General features: G+C 38.3%; 1 protein-coding gene across 1 annotated transcript in view; it reads right to left on the reverse strand.

Moving 5' to 3' along the window:
* Positions 1-212: 212 nt before the first annotated feature.
* LOC133530795 (uncharacterized) overlaps positions 213-17,909 on the reverse strand; it is a 21,411-nt gene continuing 3,714 nt past the window's right edge. Inside the window, 11 exon segments of the mRNA XM_061868862.1 lie at positions 213-2,260; positions 2,263-2,370; positions 8,959-9,150; positions 10,067-10,235; positions 10,860-10,957; positions 14,446-14,534; positions 14,537-14,659; positions 15,344-15,509; positions 15,863-16,088; positions 16,626-16,753; positions 17,229-17,453. Coding sequence (XP_061724846.1) covers positions 1,532-2,260; positions 2,263-2,370; positions 8,959-9,150; positions 10,067-10,235; positions 10,860-10,957; positions 14,446-14,534; positions 14,537-14,659; positions 15,344-15,509; positions 15,863-16,088; positions 16,626-16,753; positions 17,229-17,453 — 2,253 coding nt within the window. The 3' untranslated portion in view covers positions 213-1,531.

Genomic DNA, 17,909 nt, shown 5'->3' on the forward strand with positions numbered 1-17,909 from the left:
CAACTCTGTTGGTTTTGGACCCCATACAAAGTTGATTTCATATCTATTCCACCAAGAATGAGGAGCTTATTAATCCAGCCAAATTAAAAACGAAAAAAAAAAATGCAACAAAATAATAACTGGCCCCTATTCGTACAAATTGTGGCGTGGTGCCTTTAAGTGTGCAGGTATAAATATAGAAAAGGTCACATAGAAAAACAGAAACAATCATATAATTTCCCTTGTGGATATCCTCTGAGAACAACCACTCTTTATTATATAAACTTTAAATTATTTACACATTTTTGTTTTCCTACTTTACATTAATATACTCGTCAACGTTATTAAAATACAATCAAAACAAAAAATATAACAGAAATACACATGACGAAATGTACAAGTCGTGTATCTAAGAGTGGTGAAGGTGGACTAGTATATAACCAATACAAAAAATAATACACCCCACTCTTTCGTATTTTCCAAAAAAGTATTTCATAAATTTTGGCCTCGCTAAAATGATATAAATGTTACAATTACAATAATTACGTTGTTATACAGTAGTAAAAAATGGCCAAATATTTATTAAATACTTCAGTCTAATATATTGCTTAATCGATCCAAAATATACAAGAAATCAAGGGTACAGTTAGTTATATTATTGTACTTGTATCAATTCTATGAAACAATTCCTTAACCTTTAGTTTTACGGTAAAAATTAACAATTTCATTCATGGCATTAAAATTAAATCTACTTATGTAGAAATAATATATTTTATTGTTATTTTTAAGTATTATAACACTAAGTTCTAATGTACAGAAAAGTGCACAACATCGAGGTGGTGTCAGTCTATAATAGGTTGGATGGATTGTTTGAAATATTTCGAAAAATAAAACATACAAAGCTGCAATACGTACAAATATATCTGCCAGAGGATAACTTTATTATTAAAATTATATGTCACAAAAATAAGTTAAACCATAGTAATAATAAGTTATGGCAGTGAATTTTACATATTATTCGAGACAGCGAGCCCTAATCTAAAGCGTAAAAAAAGGAAACATCACAGATTTTCGTACCTACATAAATCTCGCAAACGTACTCAATGAAATGCCATGATTCGTAAAGGAAAGTCGACAGATAGAAATATTAAGGACACACTGGAAGTACTAAGAGCCTAGCACTAACGCTAAGAGTCGTATATACAAAATTGCTATTTAAATCCGCCATACAAAGAAAAATATGGTCGTAACACTGAACTTGAGCCGTTATCTTGAAATAGGAATCACAGTGGAAAAAGTGATTTAAAGTTACGTTTACAATCTAACCGTCTATAAATATATGTTATTTTAAAGTCCGCATTATGGCAAGTTCCTACATAAACGCTATTTATGCGCTAGATCTTTCTCTATACTACGTCCATAGAAAAAATCACCAGCTATATCTGTACACTCACTCAAGAGTCTATCACTAACACTGAAACATACGTCCGAGATTGACACAGTCAGTTCCAATCTTTTCGTTCGATCACTGGGCTTTATTTCAACTTAGTCCTTAGAAACTCGGTTGGGAGACAGTCCTCGGATTGCCTGCCTGCGGTTGGTAAACGTCGTAGGAATTGTGTGGCTCTAAATGGCAGACAACATTGTTTTCTCCATTAAGGACCGCTGCCAGAGCCCTCATATTATTTTCTTGAGGCTGGTGGTACGCCGGGTGCATCAGCCTTCCGCTCTCATAGGCGTGTCTCGGATCGTAAGCTCGCTCTATTGTATCCCATTTGCCATACTTCGCATAATGCTCCGGGTCATGGTGATGCCTTTCTCCCGGGCTGTATGAGATCAAAGGCCGGTGGTCCCCGTAGAACTTGGAGCTCGAAGACCCGTGGTGGCCCGGATTTTGTCTGCAGTTGTCCGGGCCGGAATTATCATCGGACATATCCGACATTAGAGTCTCGTTCCTTTCGATTTCTTCATACACTGGATCGTCTTGGATGACGCGGAACTCTTGCTCCGAGCCGCGTCTGTATATTCTTCCCTGTTGGGAGGCTATTTCTGAATAGGTATGGTTGATATTCTGGCTGCCGTGATGGTGGTGGTGCTTGCGTCTGTTCTCGTCTTTGTAATGCTTGCGGAAGATCATCTCCTGGCTGCCGGGGGAGTGCTGGGACATGTAGACGTGCGGGTTCCTGAAGTCGTGGTTGTAGCTCCGGGTGGTGTTGTAGCCCTGGTGGTGCAGCGGGCCGGCGTCGGCCTGGTGGCGCGGGGGAGGGCGGCGCGCGCGCGGCGGCGTTCGCAGTCGTCGTGGGGCGCGTGCAGGGCGCCCGGCTGGTGCGGCAGCGGGTCGTGGTGCGGCAGCGTCGACGTGCCGCTTGGATAGTGCTTAGAAGAAGTGTTCTGTGGAATAAATAATGTTTTGGTATGATGTGATAGTTTTAAATACGCGATTTTAGTTTTCCATAAGTGCAATTAACGAACAAAGAACATTATATTACAAATGAAATGATTAAACAAATGAAAGTTGCAAGTATTGCAACTTACATTATTTTAAGATAGTAATAAATGTATTGTATAAAAGTAACTTACAACTAGAAATGTAATTAATAAATTCTCTAAACAGCTCAATGAAATGTGTATATGGTCTATGATATCCTATGATAATAAATTACAATGTAACCTGATTCTTACATACAATAAAAAACTTTGAACTTTGAACTTTGAAATTATAAACACAAAGGAAAGTTAGAAGGATGTGAAAAAACAAACTTTGTGATTTATTGCGAGATATATTCAATACTACTGTCTAATAGTATCTTAATTTTTAGCGCTTATAATATATACAATGTCATTGCTAAGAATCAAATTATGAGTTTTTGGAATAAAGAATATTGCCAATAGGTATTGGTAATTATACTAAACGCTACAGGGTTTATAAACTGTAAATGACCTATTTCTACTAATATTACATTATTTAAACATCAAAAAAAACCCAACCAATATTATTACTCCCCGGTTGCATTCTACTGAAGCAAGGGTCCCGGTTTAGCAACCAGTAGATTGACTTTATTTTTCAAAATTAAAAGACTTTCAAATTAAAACTTATTATGTATGATTGGGTTTTACTGATACTGCAAAAATAAGTTTCTCTAAACGAATGCAGATTTTTAATAGTATTATTAGATAAGGTGTCCACATTTACAATAAAACCCATTATTTCAATCATAATTACCACACGTTTCAGTGTACTTTCGTTAAAAACAGCAAATATGTATTTTAAATTTATTAACACTTCTGTTGCGTTGAATACTGTGGGGAAAATCTTTAAACCTAGCTTCCTTAAGTTTTTTTAGCTTTTATTTTTATTTTTATGTTAATCTTTTCTTTTTATCTTTATACCCAGGACTAGTTTCCTGAACTCCTTGAGTTTACAAAGGGCCCAGTTGACAATAATTGATAGAAAACGCCAATCGAAAGTTAAATAATGTATAACATAACAAGCAAAATCCTTTTGTAATCCTGATACTTTTTCTACTCGTCGACTGTACTGGTTGAATTAAGATTTCGTATACCAATCTATAATTGCGTACTGTTCATGCATGGGCTCCCAACTCAACTATAATATTCATTTTGATACGCTGTAGTCAAGTATTAAAAAAAACCGTGCGAGTCGGACTCGCCCCACCGAGGGGTTCCGTAACTTTTTAGTATTTGTTGTTATAGCGGCAACAGAAATACGTCATCTGTGAAAACTGTATCACGGGTTCGTGAGATACAGCTTGGTGACAGACGGACGGACGGACGGACAGCGGAATCTTAGTAATAGGGTCCCGTTTTACCCTTTGGGTACGGAACCCTAAAAATTGACCAATCACGTGCCGCTGCGCTCCCATAGAAAAGACTAAACAGGCGACAATAGTCCCGCGTCTATGTCTTTGTATGACATTTTTGTCTATTGAGATATTAACCAATTTTAATTAATTATTTAGGTTTTATAATAATAAAAAAACATTATTTTAGATGACTCGTAGAAAAAGTATTCTATACATACAATAGTGATATAATCAATCTTTTCAATCTCGTACCTTACTTAGGCAACTCAGCAAGCCACGTTACCTACCTAAACACAATACTCGACTTTTGCCGATATACGATTGCTATCTTGGTCAGGTCTTCTGGGTCTTCTGCTACTCTCTACTCTCTAAACTCACTGTTACTCCATCATTCTCATTTTAATGAGAATGATGGAGTACCTAACAGTGAGTTTCCCAGTAAGTCGGGGTAAGTAAAACAATCCGGGTGTATATCGGTTAATACTGTTGAAGTTTTAGCCATTATAACTCCATGAAGTCTCTGCAATTTGTGATCGAGGAGATTTAGGGTATTGTGCGATTATGCAGTGATGGGGGGGTTACTGAGGGGGGTGTATGTACAGGGTGAAACATGCAATGCCACTCGATGCCTAGGTTAGTGCATGCACGACCCAGGGTAAGGTCTTGGTCTTGATACCTGGAAATAACGCGGATAAAGTTTATGCTAAAAAATAAATAATGACGATGTGTTACCCAGGGATTAATTGGGTAAACAAAGTCTATGTTGAACAATATTTTATCAACGTATATTATAGTAACGCATCCTTATTTCTTGCAGTCCTATTTTTGAATAGTGTCGAAAGAAAGAAGAATAGTAGCAAACGTAACAAATTAAAGATATATGATGAATCGGGAGGCAATACATACTACATACTTGTTGATTGTCCAAGAGAAAACTCTAAATCTTTGGACAGAATCGTTTCGAAACAAAAGTATAAACTTACCTTTTCGCCTTCAGAAATTTTTGATTGATCAATTCATTATACAGGAAATGGACGAATTGAAAATAAAACTTATGGGAATATTAGGGATTGAAAATTAAAGATATAGAAACTACAAACTACGTACTACCAAGATTTCAGAAACACAAAAGACCTATTCAATTGCATTTTTGTTCTCTCCAGTACCTATGTAATAAAAAACCATTTGTAGTCAAGAAGAAGGGTGTTTACAGAAGTTTAACTTTTACTTAAACCTCATTGCAAATTAAATTCCACCAAATCAAATAATTTTGTACCTACTTCACGAAAAATCACATGTACAATTTAAAAATAAAGTTTGAATCAGCATTAAAACTTACACCATTTCATATTAATAAATATTTAACTATGAAAATGCATTTGTTTGTTCTGGGTAATAAAGTGCGTCCTTAACAGCCAACCACGTTACCAATGTCAAATGTCACGATAATGTGGAAGTAAGCCAATGAAAGAGACAGAGGTTTGAAAAAAAATAGAAAATTTAATTAGCAATGACGGCAGAGGGTACAATGAAAAAATCACGAAATAAACGATTCTATCATTTATCTAACCAACCTCAATAATATTTTCTTATTGTTATTGAATATCCAAGCCAAGGAAAATTGGAAACTAGCGTTACTCTTTATGTATCTACAGGACCAAGACCTTACCAAACACAAATCACTCTAAAAGTGCTACACCCTCCCCTCACCTTCCACATGCTCCCGTTCTGCCATTCCGTTCCCGACGGACGCGGCCATCTTGTTCGAAAAACAAGATGGCGAACGCGACCGAAGGTTCTGGTAATCGTTCGGCTCCACGTGCCGGTAGCTATGCATGGAGGCGATGCTTTGCGAGTGGGAGGCCGAGTGCGGGATGTTTAGCGGCGCGGCGCTCGGCGCGTATATGGGCGCCGTGGGCCGCACGGTCCATCTCGCTGACTCCGGTTGGAGGTTGTAGCTCTGTTTCATGGGATATAGGTGTAGGTGGACCGATTTTAACATAATTTAAGGAGATTTTATTTTTATAAATTAATCGACTCGAATGAGTTCCGTTGTGCCGCATTTGTAGAGTGAGTCAGTATTTATCCTGAGAAAGGATTCCCGAGTTGTTTCGGACCATTGGCACCTCCTGTATCAATTTTATGTTGAAAAAAAGTCCACATATTCAATACATAATTAAATATACATAGATAGAAACATACTAATAATATCTTAAATCATAAAAACCTTTGAAAGATAATATATTAAACGTAAAGTCCTTATATTAAAAATACTTAAGTAAAAGCATGTCGAAGTGTTTGATTTGTCTGGATCTAAAATAATTAGATATTGTACGAGAGTATTAAGCGAACATATGCATACGCATATTGAGAGATAGGATTTTCAATTGAAAATAATGGAATTCCATTACTAAATGTATCAAGATTATACTAGTGAAAGCTTTGTTAGTATAAATAACTTGATACTTTTTAGGAACCACCACACACAAAGAAAGGTTAACTTATAACTAAGAAGAAAAGTTTAGTTGAGTTAGTAGTCGTCTAAAGCGTTAAAGTATTTAGTTCTACAAAAAATAAAAAAAAGACTTACCTTTTCACACGTTAGTTACACGTCAACATAAAGGTTAACCAATATACACAAAACATTGAGCTGAACCAAAATTAGTCACAACAAGCCAAAGTGGTGTTTGGTGGTTTTAAATTGGAATAAATCCTATCTCTTATTCTATGCGTACACACCTGCTTGCTGGACGGTTTGCCGATAGCCTTGAAATCTGCCGCTGCCTGTGTTTATTGGATTTCTTAGATGTGACATTGGAGCTGATTCTCTTTCAGGTATGTTATGTGCGAAATTAGCTCCTGTGGCGTTTAGGGTAGGTCCAAAATTGGATAGAAAGGACCAAAATTCTGGTTTTCATTGGAATTCCTTCTATTTCTATGGGAGTGGTAGCTATGGGCGGCCGCGGCAGCGGCGAGGGAGGCAACGGCGGCGTTGTTGATAACGTGTTGTTGTTGTGGTTGTTGTTGTTGACGACAACGTTTTAGGTTGTTGATAACTAGGTTGTTGGTTGTCGACGCTGAGACTGATGTGCTGGCTGAGCTCTGTTAGAAACGTTAAGACTTTCAGTTGGTTATCAAACTAAATTAGGACAAGTATAGCTGTTTTTCTTTTGCTGCCAATTTAAATGTGTTGTATACGATGTATGTAGTATGGTATATACCTACTTATACTTATAATAGTTAGAGTATGTGCAGTTTTGTGTATTATGTAACGCTGTAAAAATATACTTAAACATGGTACAGTACCTATTTATTTGGCTATTTTACTTATGATTACCCGTTTTAGTTACTTTTGTTGCATATATAGGATGGTATTGAGTTTCTTTTAATAATAAGTTTCCAGGTTATACTTTACCGTAAAAAATGCATGCATTCATTTGAAATTATACAGGAAAATACCATTTGTACGGAATAAATAGGTAATTAAAAATGTAAGCAAAGGTCAGTAGAAATCACAGTATATTAATTAATAATTTTAAGTCAGTATTAAGAGATTAGAACTTTCTGTATAAATAGCATTATCCTATCCTCCTGCAGCCCAGCCATACAAATGTAAAATTCTGAATTTGTTACTGAAATTTGAACCTACAGTCAAAGAAATAGAGTTGTTTTTTTTTGTTCGAAAATTTAATATGATTTAATTTTCGTCGAACTGGATAAGTAATATACGAGTAGCTTGGACCTTGGGCTTAAGGAGGCTATTCATATTAAACTTAAAAATAATAATTGTTTTCTTTTAAACTGTAGAGTGATTCAATGAGTCCAGATGAAATATTACTTATTTTTGCCATTTTGACAAAAAAAGTCATGTTTAATTAATTTCCGGTCCGTTTATTTATAACACGCGATCGTATTATGAATAATATTGATAAAATGAAACATAAAAATCTGTGTAGGTGTTTTGTTTATGTCTGATATGTTAGTTATTCGTATAAACTTTATATATTGACAGATCTTTTTGATATTTCATCAAAAGCTATTCATGACTGCCTAGTTTAGTCTTTTATATATTTTTGGTACATACTCGTAAGTATTTTAACAACGTTCGATGGGATCACATACTATAAATACAACCAAACTTTTAATTACTTCTAGGGAATCCCGTATTTTCTTTTCCTTAACCCTTTACCAGGCCCCGAAGAACCAGCGTGTCTTAATACGTACTTTATATGCTGTTGCAACCGTATTGAACGCCTTGTAAAAAATGTATTTATGAACGTCGGAGATCTTCCTTTAAACCAGAAATAAAAATGTGGGTTAAGGTTATCCCATCGCCTGTCTAAGTAATGAACTGTCATACTAGATTTTGTCTTATTATATTCTTGATCAGGCCAAGGGATATATTCCACCCACATCTTATATCGGTTATAATAGTCAAGGTTTAACTCCAAATCTCCTACGAAACATTATATCAATCACTGAAAAAAAATCACTTACTTACGTGAGTTTTTATGACATGACAAGACAATTTACCGGGCCATTGGAAATATAGCTCCCACACAGTTAAACTCTAATAAGGCCATGGGATAATGTCAACCCACATCCTAATTCTGGTCATACACAATAATGCATGAATATTTAGCAATGTTTCCGATTACATTAGCTTTCAACACTCAAAATCTACAAAATATCAAAAAATTGTTCGACCTATGTACTTCTGTTTCATAGAAATTATGAAAAGTGTTCGAATTTCTCCGTAGTTTACTGAAATTAGCGTTCAAGTGAATTTAAACGGCTGCCAAAGATATATTACGCAATTTAGAAGCGTGTTGTGAATGAAGATCATAAAATAATATTTTCAGGGATTGACAAAATATTTTGTAGGTGGTTTGGAGTTAAAACCTGACTACGGTAACCGATATAAGATGTGGGTGAATATATCCCTTGGCCTGGTAAAGGGTTAAATGAGCAACTAAGAAGGGGCAGGGGCCGATACAGTTGTACCGGTTTATGAATTTGTACAGACAGCAACTTTAAGAAACATGTACCGTTTGTGCCTAAGTAAACATTCAAACATAAAATTAGTTTTTATTTCCTCGCTTTCAGAATCCGCTTGCAACTCGTTTTCCTTTTAAAAATACAAGTGGGTCCTTACCGTAACGTCCCTCGGGTCCACGGCATCGTCGGTGTCCGCGGCGGCGCTCTGGTGGTAGCGGCGGCTCTTGACGCTGCCCTGGCGCGTGTCGACGTGGCCGCTGGAGGCGGCGGGCGGCGGCGCGGGCGCCAGCGCGGCGCAGCACGCCAGCCAGCGGTGCCGCCGGCCCAGCCGCGCGCACTCCTTCTGGAACTGCAATATGTTCCAGGTCGCTAAACGTCAAATAAACAAATCTAATCTAAACATATCCCGGACTCTAGCGGTTTCGAATGTATGTATTAGCAAAAACGAAGTTTCAAAATTCAATTCGAATTTTAAATCTCTCCGCCGACTCAATATCACATCCCTATAGAATCCTATGACTCGAAGAAAATAATAAAAAATGATAATTTACGTGAATACTTTTTAAGGTGACCTATTTTCCTTTCTATAACTACTGCTTCAATCACAAAAGGCTTCGATATCCAGCTCAAATTAAAATAACGATCCTATTCCACTAGCAAACATTTATCTTAAAAAACCCTCCCACAACACATCTAATAACAAAATACGATATAATACAATTAATCATTCAAGAATACCAGCTTTAAATCTACTCGTTCAGGTACAAGACCCCAAAGGTCCATAATAGTTCATGCCACTAAAGAAGACAACAATATACTTGAGTTCTCAACCTGCGGCAGTAAAAGATGAAGATGAACAGACCCTGCCGCGAGTTCAAGATCGTGAATGTATAAGTCACCCCCAAAGTCCACCACAATCCATGTCACTTAAAAACGCAATAAAAGATGACAATAAAAGATGAAAATATACCATCCTTGCAACAAGTTCTTGAACCCGTAGGAAACGCCCACCATCTGTTCGTTCAGGTACAAGAGCCTAAAGATCCAAGTCAGCTTTCAAATACAAGTTCTAAAGGTAGGTAAACAATAGTCCATGTCACTAAGGCAACAATATATTTAGTCGTTCTGCAAGCAGAAGAAGTTGAAAATAAATAGCCCCAGTAGCGATTTTAGTATCGTAAACTAAGACCACGATAATCTGCTCCTTCAAATATAAAACCTAGGTCCACAATAATTCATATCACAAAGGAAAGCAATATACTTACAATCTCATTCTGCAAACAATGGAAGATGAAGATGAACAGCCCCTGCAGCGAGTTGAGGATCGTGAACGCGTAGGCCACGCCCACTGTCTGCTCGTTCAGGTACAGGAGCCCGAAGGTCCAAGTCAGTCCCAGCAGGAAGGCCAGGACTAGGGAGCTGTTCAGCCATACCCTGGAACGAAAGGAAGCTTCGTTATAATCTGAAGGTTTGATGAAAGTATGAAAAACAACAAGAATAAATGAGTGATTTTGAATTGGAGGTTATTTGAAAGAAGCTGTGAAATATAGAAGTTGGTAGAAGATGGATAAAGAAAACTAATATAGTACAGATAACTCATAGTAGCAGCAGTCATACTCAAAGGCGTACTTAAGTCTAGTATTAGAGGAATGAATTTATTGACAGTGCAAACATAACTCAATCTTGGTTAGTTTTTATGTAGCATCTGGCAATGAGGCAAAATGCTTTTGTTTTCGGCACAATTCTGACTTACCTATAGCGCCTAAAAACACAAAATTATACGGATAAGTTACTTGTTTACACCGACTACTATCCAATAAAATATACATATGACATACAAGCGGAAATAGTCAATGCGGCCAGATCCGGCTGCGAGAAATTTCGTACTAAGCACCTGTCATTGCTTTTAGTTTCAGCAGTAATAAACAGATGGACTCCATTTCCTACGGTTGAAAAATTAAAGACAAATGCGCTCGTGACAGAATTTCCCGCAGACGGAATTGGCCGCATTGACTTACATGTAAAACATTTACTTATTTGATTTAGAAGTATATTTACCTGATCTTGTACAGCTTGGAGTTTTCTTTCGCCTTAATGGAGACGGTGGAATGATGGCACATCATGTAAATCACCATGCTCAAGCATATCCAGTTGGCCTAAAAACATTTAAACAACAATATTAGTATTTGTTTATAATCATCAATTTTGATCAGGGCACTAGAGATTTCAAGCGGGCCAACATACAGGAAATATTGGCAGTCGAATTTGAATCAATGCTATTAGAAAATACAGTTATGTTTTGTTTTAAAATTGAACAAAACAAAACAAGAGCAAGTCTGTCCCGTTTTGTTATGATTTAAATTTAATTGGAGGTAATGTGACTAGTATTGGGACCGTGGGCCGCTTGAATATTAATATGAGTTATAGCTTGACAGTGAGAAAACGCAGAAAAGGATTTTGTGGTATTAATAGTATGTGTTCCAGAAACACATGAGTAGATTTCTTGTTGATTGGTTTAAGAGTCCTTATTCCTACAGACGAGCGTATTTTGTAAAATGCTTCCTTTTTCATTCAAGATTACGACGTAACTATTAGTATTTATTCAAAAACTGATAACGTACTTAAATAATCGTTTCCTAAACTAGGGGCTCCAACAGTTCAAATTTTCATTTTCTCTTTTAAACCTCTTTTTTAATGAGGTTTTTTGGGAGTCTTTTCCAAATTTTGCAGTGAGATGTGGCGTTTCGGTTCTCAATTTTGCTATAAACAAGAATCATTTGGTACATGAATGACTACAATTTGATTCAACATATCTCGTACGAGGGGCTGGAATGATTAACAATCGAAGATTCATTTGAAAAAACTGATAAAATACCTTCCGAGTTTTCTTCATTTTTTTGGCGAAAACAGGGTTTTTAAATATTTTATTTCCGCAAATTGTACGCATATTTTGCTTTAAAAATAATATTATAGCAAACTGTAACTTTATGTTAACCTATAGAAAAAAAAATCGTAACTATGGGACCTACATTGCCGTAAATTTATATTTTTTTAAAACACGTATAAATCACGCAGCAGCGACGCCCCGCTCTCAGTCCGCGCGGAGCGCGCTTAGAGGACGGACCTGTGCTCGATTGTCAGGCATTCGTTGCGATCGTAATCAGCTACGGAGTTCCGAGAAGTGCTATATACTGCGATTAGAAAATCTTAATAAAAGTTCATTTTTTACAGTATGCCTAACAGACTCGCTTATTGATGGATTTACAGGGTTACTTTTTTTTTAATACTAAGTCGGTGGCAAACAAGCATACGGCCCGCATATGTACGCCTGCAACTCCAGAGGAGTTACATGCGCGTTGCCGACCCTAACCCCCTCCCGCCCCTCGTTGAGCTCTGGCAACCTTACTCACCGGCAGGAACACAACACTATGAGTAAGGTCTAGTGTTATTTGGCTGCGATTTTCTGAAAAACGCATTTTCACTTGAAATTACGTTAGGGTTTGCATTATTATTTTTGACCCGGATGAAGTCCAAGTTCTCATGATGTAGTCAGGAGTTGGTCACCAGAACTCCTAATCTACTAATTATAATCCCATCATGTTTGGGCTCAAAAGATTTGCCCTGACGAACACCATCGATCTAGATGAGGTCCAGGGTCTCATGATGGAGTCAGGAGTTGGTCACTAGAACTCCTAATCTACTCATTATAATTCCATCGTGTTTGGGCTCAACAGAGTTGCCCTGATGAGCACCATCAATCTAGATGAGGTCCAGGGTCTCATGATGGAGTCAGGAGCTGGTCACCAGAACTCCTAATCTACTCATCATAACTCCATCGTGTTTGGGCTCAATAGATTTGCCCTGATGAACACCATCGATCTAGATGAGGCCCAGGGTCTCATGATGGAGTCAGGAGTTGGTCACCAGAACTCCTAAACTACTCATCATAACCTCATCGTGTTCGGGCTCAATAGATTTGCCCTGACGAGCATCATCAATCTAGATAAAGTCCAGGGTCTCATGATGGAGTCAGGAGTTGGTCACTAGAACTCCTAATCTACTCATTATAATTCCAACGTGTTTGGGCTCAAAAGATTTGCCCTGATGAGCACCATCGATCTAGATGAGGTCCAGGGTCTCATGATGGAGTCAGGAGTTGGTCACCAGAACTCCTACTCTACTCATCATAACTCCATCGTGTTTGGGCTCAATAGAGTTGCCCTGACGAGCACCTTCAATCTAGATGAGGTCCAGGGTCTCATGATGGAGTCAGGAGCTGGTCACCAGAACTCCTAATCTACTCATCATAACTCCATCGTGTTTGGGTTCAATAGAGTTGCCCTGACGAGCACCATCAATCTAGATGAGGTCCAGGGTCTCATGATGGAGTCAGGAGCTGGTTACCAGAACTCCTAATCTACTCATCATAACTCCATCGTGTTTGGGCTCAATAGATTTGCCCTGATGAACACCATCGATCTAGATGAGGCCCAGGGTCTCATGATGGAGTCAGGAGTTGGTCGCCAGAACTCCTAATCTACTCATTATAATTCCATCGTGTTCGAAACACTATCTGTCTCTCTCTCGTACTAATATGCACAAACGATTGGCATCTTGGCTGGGCAGCATGGGTGCGTAGCCAACATGCCAAACGTTTACGATACGACAAGGAAACACTATCTGTCTCTCTATCGCACTAATATGCGCAATCGATTGGCTTCTTGGCTAGGTATCATGGGTGCGTAGCCAACATGCCAATCGTTTACGATACGACAACGAAACACTACTCTCTCTCTATCGCACTAATATACGCAAACGATTGGTATTTTGGCTAGGCACTAAGCAAGTGTGTGGCCAACATGCCAATCGTTTACGATACGACAACGAAACACTATCTGTCTCTCTATCGCACTAATATACTTTATTTATACCTGCAGTCATTTAGTAACTTCTTCATTTTCCATTGGTGTGAAAGAGACAGAATAAAGAGCAAGGGTTATAGTACACTCTGTAGTCTGTACACTTAGTAGTAGTGTACATAAATAAAAAAAACTACTGTGTATATGATATCATATGACACTAAAATTAATGTTGCTTGAAATTATATTGAAAACTATCAAGATTATTCTAGTCTGCATTGAAACGCGCGTCGCGTTGCCGGCGCTCGCGTACCGAGCGCCAACGCCATCTATCGAGCGTTATTTCGTGAAATCGGAGAACGCTCCAAGGATTAAGGGCTCTTAAAATAAAATTGCTATACTTAGACGACATTTTATGAAACGTCTCAATACTTACCATGGTCTTTCTTACGTCACATCTTCCAGAGACAAAAGTTTAGTTCAAGAACTGGTGGTAGATTTGTGATAAAAATAAGTCTACTCTAATATAAGTTGACGAACAAAATATGTCTTAGACCTTAGAGGCCGATTCTAATTTAACGATTTTTATTGGTTTCAACTGGTTTTGACACGACCTGCAGGATGGTCTTGATGATTGGCGCGCGTCTCACGCAAGGCTTTCACTTCATTTCGCATGCACCAATGAGCGTAAGCAATCTTCATGGTGTAACAAAATAACACCAACAAATATTTAAAAGATCGAGCTGCTAGACTGCGTATGTTCAAAGACTGGACAAGAAACTCACCGTAAGTACTAAAGCCACTGGGCCAACAAAGCTCATGACGAAGAGTCTATCAGTGGACAGCCAGCAGTGCTGCGGCGTGCCGTAGCCGGCGGGAAGGCGGCGGCAGACGCCAGCACCACGAGAGCAGGCGCCAGGTACGCGCCCGCCATGTACCAGCGCGCGCGCGGCCGCTCCGGCTCGAACACTTCCACTAGCATGGCGTACAGGTGGAACCCTGGAAGGTAAAGTTTACCTATGTTAGCTTCGGAGTAAAATTAGAAGGAAAACCTTCTGATTCTGAACAAAGCTAAGACAACTAAACTCTCGAGTTTCAGAATGTAACATTACACTAAAAATAAGAAAATTTTGTCATTATCTTCCTCAATACGGGAGGACTTTGAAAAATAATTATGCAAGAAGGTAAAACCACAGAATAAGTCATAGTACCACCGTACGAACGTACGGAAAAGAAACTTCCTACGAAACTGAAGTTTGACAGCGATTACGGGATGAATCATGTTGTCCCTTTGTAATGTATGGCACTATCTATTTCGGGTATTTAGGGTTGTCAAAATTCAAGTCATTGTCTTATCAATAGTTGTGCACGCAAAAGGACGTCAAGTTGTGCCAATTCTAATAATTGCTCGTAGCAATGCTGAGCCGAACGGACCTGAGAATGCCCGAAAGGATCAGCCCCTCTGATGAAACTACCTACTAATCTTAAGAGGTAAGACAAATAAAATTCATGTCATTCACCTAGGCCTCCCATCTTTCATTATCATTACATGCTGTCAACTTTAAGTAGGACTATCCTACTACGAGTAAAGCAACTTTGATGCCGCATAACACGAATGAAGGCATAACACTCCTTGCGTCTGGTCGATATCGCACATGGAAACTTCAGCAAAGTGGTTCTTACCTTCTAGAAACATCCAGGCGAAGGCAGCGAGGAAGAAGTAGTGCAGTAAACCAGCTATGATACCACATAACACTCGGTCCTGCGTCTGGTCGATCCCGCACATGAAGACAACTTCCGCAATGAGAAGACAAGCGCAGAGGTTCTTGTGGATTAGCACTCGGTCAGACTGTGAAGAAAGAAAATAGGAAGTTGATAACGGCCATTTTGTGGTGCTGATAAATTTGAAATCCACTGCAGGATATTGGGTCGTTCTGCACCATCAAACAATCAAGCAAACTAGAGAAAATAGATTGGAGTCATGATAATCTATTATTAAATAAAGTTAAGCAATTAATGTTTTTCCCATCTCCTCAATTCCAAGGAATAATATGTATAATTGTCATTGTGAAGTGATAGTGACCCAACCATCAGTAGTCTTTTTGAGATTCAGCTTTTGTATTCTGATGATCTTTTAGAGAATTTAGAGCCCCGGCAAAAGCTCTTGAGAAAATATAAATATGATATAATTTCGTGACTCACCTTCATATTTCTGAAGCACTGAAACACAATAATAGCAGCCAGCAAAGCCACAGCAGAGATAGCACAACCAATGAACGTAAGAAGTCTCAAGGCCATCTCGTGTTTGGCTCCGATGGAAACACCGTGGACATCCATGAGGATGGCGAAGTTGGTGAGATGCGAGCAGGCGCAGCCGGTGTGGGTCGTGTTTGTCCATTCTACTTGGCAGCCTTCGGGGGACCAGCCACTGGAAGGAAAAGTTTTGGTTATTTTAGTTGTAGACTATTGCTTAAATAACTGTTTGGTAGCAATATCCTTGATGATCTGCATCATCATGCATTTCTTTTTCTTCATTACTGAGCATTTTCACCTTCTCTTCTTGTTAGACCAGGTTCCTTCATAGGTTTCCTGTTCCTTGCCATTATATGGCCACGCGTAGTAAATACACAGTTGCAGTAATTTGGGCGCTAAGTCTAGCGAGGGTTTTCCTCGAAGTCTCGGGCGTTCTTTGTCCATGATCATTCTAATGGAAATAAATAGGATTGAGGTAGGAAACACCTTCACAGTTCTATGTTATAATTGTAATAGTTTCTCGAGTTGAAAATCCTGTAAGAACACCTATGGATAAGCTTGAATAATACAAAAAAAGGAAGATATCAGTTTGTAGCAGATTTATAATTCTTGAGGTCATATTATAGTTAGTGGAAAACAGATAATTGAAGTGCATGATTTCGTCAATAACGAAAATTTTTATCATGTATTTTAAAGTGCAGACATAACTTACTGCAAAGTGTAGTCCCAGAAAACGCAGGCGGGGTTTGTAACGTTTTCAGTCTTCAGATGTTTCATAGTTAGCCGCACCATCTGAGAAAGTTGGATGTGACGTCCGTTGCCAAGACTGGCTGATATCACCTGTAGAAGAAGGTAAAATTATGTTAACTGAAGTCAGTGCCCAACCAAGGAGAATATAACACTGCGTGTGGTAAATACGAGTAATAAAAATTACAAGCTTCCGCAAAATTTGTCTATGTATTTAGATTGATTTATGTAAACATTTTTAAAGTTTCTTAATTAAATAAATGGTCAGATTGAGACTGGCCTTACTTTTCTGCTATCCATAAGAAAAGTTCTAGAGGTGTGTTGTACATAATAAGCAGAATGATGATGAATGTAATAATCTATATACCTGATTGAAAGTAAAATTATAAGTACCACTCATAAGAGCACATCAAATCACAGCATTGGAATGCAAAGAGGGAGCGGAAATCTTCTGAAGATCTATTGGTTTTGTATCCTATATGTAAAATTAAAATGCGTGTGAAAATGCTGTTTTTTTTTTAATTTCTTGATGAGCAAGGAAATACAGCCAAATATCTAATCCATTTACCTTAGAGTTCAATACCCTAGTAACATTCCTCTTTTCCCGTTCAGAGTTCATACTGGTGGCCGTCGAAGCAGACGCATCGGAGAGGAAGCTACTGTAAGGCGCAGTCTTGACGCCGAAGGTGGGCGGCAGGATCTCCTCTAGGCGGTCGAACGCGAAGAACACAATGCGGACCAGGTCGTTTTGGCGGTTGTCTGAAATAAAATAAAAAATGATGACGATGATGTCCTCCAGTAGATTATCCGTTGACGGCGACACCCGGAAAAATCAAGTATACGGTATTTTTAATTAAATTTATAACTTTTTTTGGCATGGCTCCGGCATTATAAATAGGAAATTGCTAGCGATTGTGTTTATACGTCTTATGGCAAGTGAGTGAATGTGAGCCTATTAATACGTTTCATTTTCCATCATTGTATTCTAGCCGTGCTCTACAGACTAAATTAATTATATTATGAGGGGCATGAGGGCGATATAGACGGGCAGAGAAAATCAGCATTATCATCACCATCATTACTATTGTCAACATCTGCTGGGAAATGAACTCCCCATGTAACTCCACGACAGACGATCGACGCCCTTATCCAAAGGATCCAACATCATGTTGGGGTACCTATTTAAGCTACATCTTTCAGTATTCTAGCCGTTAGTTTAGAACCTTTCGTCCCCTTCAGCCATCGGTTA

This window comes from Cydia pomonella, chromosome 23, assembly GCF_033807575.1.
Source record: "Cydia pomonella isolate Wapato2018A chromosome 23, ilCydPomo1, whole genome shotgun sequence".
NCBI lineage: Eukaryota > Metazoa > Arthropoda > Insecta > Lepidoptera > Tortricidae > Cydia > Cydia pomonella.